Source organism: Aegilops tauschii, chromosome 3, assembly GCF_002575655.3.
Source record: "Aegilops tauschii subsp. strangulata cultivar AL8/78 chromosome 3, Aet v6.0, whole genome shotgun sequence".
NCBI classification, from domain to species: domain Eukaryota; kingdom Viridiplantae; phylum Streptophyta; class Magnoliopsida; order Poales; family Poaceae; genus Aegilops; species Aegilops tauschii.
This window is the reverse complement of record NC_053037.3, coordinates 78,764,904-78,771,377: the sequence shown is the minus strand read 5'-3', so window position 1 is coordinate 78,771,377 and position 6,474 is coordinate 78,764,904. Positions and strand designations below refer to the sequence as shown.

Genomic DNA, 6,474 nt, shown 5'->3' with positions numbered 1-6,474 from the left:
ACATTTTTTAAATATGTTTTTTTAAAACCTGAACAAAATTTGAAATTCTGAATAATATTTGAATTTCGATTTTTTGGAAATTCTAAACATTTTTCAATTTATGGAAAACATAATAGAAACTGAAAAATAAGAAGAAAAAAGGAAAAAGACATGATAAACCGATTTGGGAACCTTCTAGAAGGTTACAAAAACTGGCAGAAAACACACACTAGGCTACCAAAAAAGGGGCCGGGCCACCAGATTGCTCACCTCGGTCATAGTGTGCATCAGACATGCATCACAGTTTGTGAAGATCATGAAGGCAATTGCGTGGGAGCATCTTCCATTGCTCTCAATGGTCTCACGGATGTCCCTACATTTGACGCTGTGGTGTGCCTGGAGGCATAGGCGCTTGCTCTCGACCTATTGGCATCTCGAGTTTGTATAGCATCTGATAGTAAGTTGGTAATCCAAGATACAGAAGCGAACATGGGAGAAGCCCATGCTGCGGTAATCAAAGAAGTTAATGATAGAAAAATGGATTTTCAAGATTGAAGTTTTATTCATGAGTCAATTCATAGAAATTATGAAGCTGATAGTTTAGCCAAATTTTCTTTATCTCTAGATTTTTGTAGGCATGTGTGGTTCGGTGTGTTCCACATGATATTGTAATCATTCCTGTGTTGTACTTGACTTGACTCTCCCCCGCTTGCTGCTTGCTGATCGCGGTGTTCAAAAATGACACGAAGCTGGATATGAGTAAATGTTGTTGGTCGAAAACGTCTTCATTCACAATGAAACCAGATGGTCTCGCTCGATGCACCATTTTAGAATGTGTACTTTCATATTAAGAGTTTTTAAAAGTTCTCAACTCATAGCCCAACCGTCAAAAGAATGCTCGAAATTATCAACTTAACATGCCCCCTCCCCCCCCCCCCCTACTTCCTTCGTGACCTCCCACTACTTCATCTACCAAAATGATTCGGTTTGAACGAGATCTGAATCCCTTGTCCTGACCAACCCGCGGCACATAGGATTTTTTCTAAAACGTTTGCGCTTACAAAAACGTCTTATATTATGAGAGAGGAAGTAGATGATCATAGTCAAGCAACACGGCAATACCTTTAGATGATTGGAACGAACATCTTAATAGAATTGTACATAACGGCGAAACGAGTGCCTCGACAAGATACGAACGGCATTCGATCTTTCCCAGGTAGCAGCTACAATATCGAATCGAATTATTTACGACAGCGACGCGGTACGGATCGAGGAGCGGATCGAGTCCTCTCGTCTCGTCTCGTGTACGTCGTCCTGCTAAGTGCTACGTATATGCTGTCGATTTGGATTGCAGGACCATGCAGTGCATGCAAGCCGGCCTGCCGGCTGGCTAGTTGCTGGCGAGGGCGACCTGCCCGCCGGCGACGAACGCCCTGAGGTTCCTCTCGGACGAGCCGCCCACGGCAGCCGCTGCCCGCGCCTTCTCCCTCCACAGCTCCGCCTTGGCGCGCACCACATCCGACGTGGCGAAGCCGACGCATCTCTGCAGCTCGTCGGCCTCCAGCACGCCGTCCTTCTCGCTCACGGCGGCCCTGACCCCGGTGCCGAGCTGCCGCTCCACCAGCCACGCATTGGTGCCCTGGTCCGTCCACTGCGGCACTCCCACGATCGGCACGCCGCACGCCACGCTCTCCAGCGTCGAGTTCCACCCGCAGTGCGTCACGAAGCACCCCACCGCCGGGTGCGACAGCACCTTCCCCTGGTCGCACCACTCCACCACCATGCCGCCGCCGGTGCACAAGTCGTCGCCGTCGACCTCGCCGCGGTTGTCCTTCCTCAGCACCCACAGGAACGGCCGGCCGCTCTCCGCCATGCCGCGCGACACCTCAGCGATCTGCCGCTTGCTCATCGTCGACAGGCTCCCGAAGGAGATGTAGACGACCGACCCCGCTTCCTGCGCGTCCAGCCACTCCAGGTACCCCTTGCCGTCCTGCTTGAACAGGTCGTTGCTGTTGTTGGCCGCCGCCGTTGCCGACGCCGAGGCGTCCAGGAAGGAGAGGACGGGGCCGATGGGGACGACGTTGATGCCGTGCTGGTGCAGCGTCGCCACCGCGTCGGGCTCCATGGCATCGAACGTGTTGGCGAGCACGGTGGGCGAGTCCTCGCGGTCCAGCACGTCGAGCAGCTCGCGGAACGCGGCGAGCACGAAGGCGTAGGGGTGGTCGTCGGACGCGATGGTGAGGAACGACGGCAGGTCGCGCACGCGCATCGGCGGGAGGCCCCGGACGCGGACGTCCGCCCACGGGTCGCTCGCCGCGGCGGTGACGGCCTGGTCGAGGCCGTCCGTGCCGCGGAAGAAGTGGAAGTAGGCGGCGAGCACGGTGGCCGGCTGGATCCAGTAGAGCGCGGCGGGGACGCCGTGCGCGCGCGCGACGTCGGCGACCCAGGAGAGGAGCACCGTGTACACCACCTGCGTGACGGGGGTGCCGGAGTCGCGGAGGCGCGCGAGCACGCCGTCCAGCGTGCGGGCCCCCACGACCTTGAGGTTGGACATGTAGTGCATGCTGTCGTGCGCGGACTTGTCGAAGCCGCCGTCGTAGCCGTCGGAGTAGGGCACGTAGCGGACGCCGGCGCCGTCGACGTGGTCCACCGCCGCGGCGTCCGCGTCGTCGGGGAACATCTTGCGGCAGGCGGAGACGGCGGTGGAGACGGTGACGCGGGCGCCCGGCGCGGCGCGGAGCAGGCGCAGCGCGAGGTGGCGCGCCGGGTTGATGTGGCCCTGCGCCGGGTACGTGACCACGAGGAAGTGCGGCGCCTCCTCCCCCACGCGCTCCATGGCCGGCATTGCTGCGTGCGTGCGATGCGAGTGCAAGAAGCCAAGAGCGTACTAGGTAAGCAGCCAAGAGTGTCCTCGCTGGGGTGGGTCGCGGCGCGTGGTGGATGTGGAGGTGGCCCTTCGCTGCGCTTGTTATATACTCCGGCGGAGATGTCGTCGGGAAGAAAATTACGGCGGGGGATGACGGAAGTGCTGACTACATGGCGCAGCGGGGGCCATGTCAGACATGTGGTCAGCAGGCATGGCTGGGCTAGCGCTGGCTGCAGTTCAGGCGTTTGTGTGGCGGTCCGTGCTGCAGCAAGCAAAGAAGAAGACGTGGATTGCCCAATTAATGGCTGGAGCCGGTCACATGTACTCCTCAGACTTGCTTGTCAACTTGGGATTAGCTAGAGAGGTAGAGACGCATCTGAGCGTCCCTGATTAACTGAGGCTCGTACTGAAATTTTGCATCTGAGGGTCTATCCACAAAATAAGCTGGTACAGTACCATGTCGGAATGTCCCTTCCTGACAATTCCTTGCATGTGCAACGTACAACAACCAAGCTGTCTTCCTCGTCTCTTCACCTTCTTAGTGCGATCGAGGTTTAGTTGCTGTTAAATTCTCGAGAAAGCATACTGCTGTGCACTTGATATTTTGAGAGACACCGATTGTAATATAACGCACACACGCAAAAAAAAACAAAAAAAAACCAGAGCACAATACGCGACACCCACACAACGTCTACTGAAGAACATTTCAGAGTTGTGGAGCTTCGAAATTGATACACCTCAATATCGATGTGGACGTCGCCTTCGACTTCCGGGGTAATTTGCGTTTGATACTCTTCCCTCACAATCTTCACGCACGGTTTTCAGTATGTAGTAAGTACTTCCTTTGTCCCATAATATTAAGAGCCTTTTTGACACTAATGGAAGAGTATTATTTTTCACATGATACATGCATATATAGGCCTCTAGCTATTTCCATTGATGCGCAAGCAACATGATTGGTTTGTAGCCAATGTTTGGCTAGCCAAATGTTGGCATTGCCAAATATTGGTAATACCAAGACGTGACAAATATTGGTAAATTTATGTGAGATAGGCAAGATAACCTGGTAACCAATCAAGTAGTAGCCAATGCCAATTTTTGGCACTAAACCAATTACCCCCCCCCCCCCCCTCTATCGACCATGGCTCTAGAAGAGCACACACAAGTGCAATAGATGAGAGCTAACATATGAAAATGATGGCCTCCCAACCCCACCATCATATGCATTGCAGATATGTGCCGCTAAATTTGGATACGACCAATGTGATAGATTTGAGCAAAATTTGAATGGCGCCATATGCCCAAACCATAATATTGGTTGGGAATGTTTTAGATACAGTTGTAATCAAACAATTTTGCAAGTTTCAGAAATGAAGTTGAGGGCAAAAAAACCTCTTGAGTCCAAAACCCATTTTGAGAAATACACAATTAAGTTATCTCTCATTTCTTGTCATGTTCTACGGATGCAACCGAGATCCGCATTTAAGTCCCGCATACCAAACTTTAGAGCATGTTTACATTGAGGGACTTTTCCATTGATATCTAGCCGATAGTTCGAAGGGAGCCGTTATTTCACGGCTGAATTAGAACTTGTTATTTCAGATTCCTATCTTATCTAGGCAATTTCCGAGTCACTGTCTTAGCTAGGCGTTAATTTTTCATATTATCTAATGGTTCATTCAGTAATTGCACTTTCACATAATTACATGCTATGTTAGATTTACAAATGTGCGTCTATTAAAATTACATATAATTTGAACTTGTCAAATATGTAAACCGTCAATATTAGAAAGCAGACATAGTCAAGGTTCTGTACGGATGTTTCGAGAATGTGCTCCATTGTGCAGGGTGAACTACTTTTGAGATATCAAAGGTATCGAGTCTCGGCGGTGGCTTCATAGTGAAATCACGATATGACTCTGCTCCATTCAAAACTACCAACATCGAGCAAGCTTTTCCGTTGTGAAGCGTTTAGAGATTCTACCATTGTTTTGAATCTCGGTGGTTCTAGCTTCACTACTAGAACTAAAACCATGACACTTATTTTCAAACGGAGGGAGAAGTTGCCACGAAAGGGAATCTTGAAGCAATTTTTGTTGGCCAACCATATAAGGGACCCAATTCCTTTGTGCCAGGGTGGACTTTTTTGAAGGAAATATGCCCTAGAGGCAATAATAAAGTTGTATTTATATTTCCTTATGTCATGATAAATGTTTATTATTCATGCTAGAATTGTATTAACCGGAAACTTAGTACATGTGTGAATACATAGACAAACAGAGTGTCCCTAGTATGCCTCTACTTGACTAGCTCGTTAATCAAAGATGGTTAAGTTTCCTAGCCATGGACATGTGTTGTCATTTGATGAACGGGATCACATCATTAGAGAATGATGTGATGGACAAGACCCATCCGTTAGCTTAGCATTAATGATCATTTAGTTTTATTGCTATTGCTTTCTTCATGACTTATACATGTTCCTTTGGCTATGAGATTATGCAACTCCCGAATACCGGAGGAACACTTTGTATGCTATCAAACGTTACAACGTAACTGGGTGATTATAAAGATGCTCTACAGGTGTCTCCGATGGTGTTTGTTGAGTTGGCATAGATCGAGATTAGGATTTGTCATTCCGTGTATCGGAGAGGTATCTCTGGGCCCTCTCGGTAATGATCATCACTATAAGCCTTGCAAGCAATGTGACTAATGAGTTAGTTACGGGATGATGCATTACGGACGAGTAAAGAGACTTGCTGGTAACGAGATTGAACTAGGTATGATGATACCGAAGATCGAATCTCGGGCAAGTAACATACCGATGACAAAGGGAACAACGTATGTTGTTATGCGGTTTGACCGATAAAGATCTTCGTAGAATATGTAGGAACCAATATGAGCATCCAGGTTCCGCTATTGGTTATTGACCGGAGATGTGTCTCGGTCATGTCTACATAGTTCTCGAACCCGTAGGGTCCGCACACTTAACGTTCGATGATGATTAGTGTTATGAGTTATGTGATTTGATGACCGAAGTTTGTTCGGAGTCCCGAATGAGATCACAGACATGATGAGGAGTCAAGAAATGGTCGAGAGGTAAAGATTCATGTATTGGAAGGTTACATTCGGACATCGGAATGGTTCCGAGTGATTCGGGCATTTTTCCGGAGTACTGGGAGGTTACCGGAACCCCCGGGGGAAGATTGGGCCTACATGGTCCATAGGGAAGAGGGGAGGCAGCCCACAAGGGGAAGCCCCGCCCCTCCCTATAGGGAGTCCGAATTGGACTAGGGAGGGGGGCGCGCCCCCCCTTTCCTTCTCCTCTTCCTCTCCCTTCCCTCTTTCCCCCTCTCCGGAAAAGGAAAGGGAGTCCAACTAGGATTGGGGGTCCTAGTTGGACTCCCCTCTATGGTGCGCCTGTTGGGAATCGTAGCATAATTTAAAATTTTCCTACGCTCACCAAGATGCATCTATGGAGTCTACTAGCAACGAGGGGAAAGGAGTGCATCTACATACCCTTGTAGATCGCGAGCGGAAGCGTTCCAATGAACGTGGATGACGGAGTCGTACTCGCCGTGATCCAAATCACCGATGACCGAGTGCCGAACGGACGGCACCTCCGCGTTCAA

At 50.0% G+C, this 6,474-nt stretch overlaps 1 protein-coding gene across 1 annotated transcript; it reads right to left on the bottom strand.

The window, feature by feature from the left end:
• Nucleotides 1-1,102: 1,102 nt before the first annotated feature.
• LOC109777358 (UDP-glycosyltransferase 75C1) lies at nucleotides 1,103-3,137 on the bottom strand. Its single transcript, XM_020336000.4, has one exon. It carries the CDS (start codon nucleotides 2,822-2,824, stop codon nucleotides 1,370-1,372), a length of 1,455 nt encoding a protein of 484 aa, XP_020191589.1. The 5' UTR covers nucleotides 2,825-3,137; the 3' UTR covers nucleotides 1,103-1,369.
• Between the last annotated feature and the right edge of the window lie 3,337 nt (nucleotides 3,138-6,474).

Bases quoted from the DNA above. Each gene is read 5' to 3' on its own strand.
- LOC109777358 (XM_020336000.4), bottom strand. From the start codon at position 2,824: ATGCCGGCCATGGAGCGCGTGGGGGAGGAGGCGCCGCACTTCCTCGTG.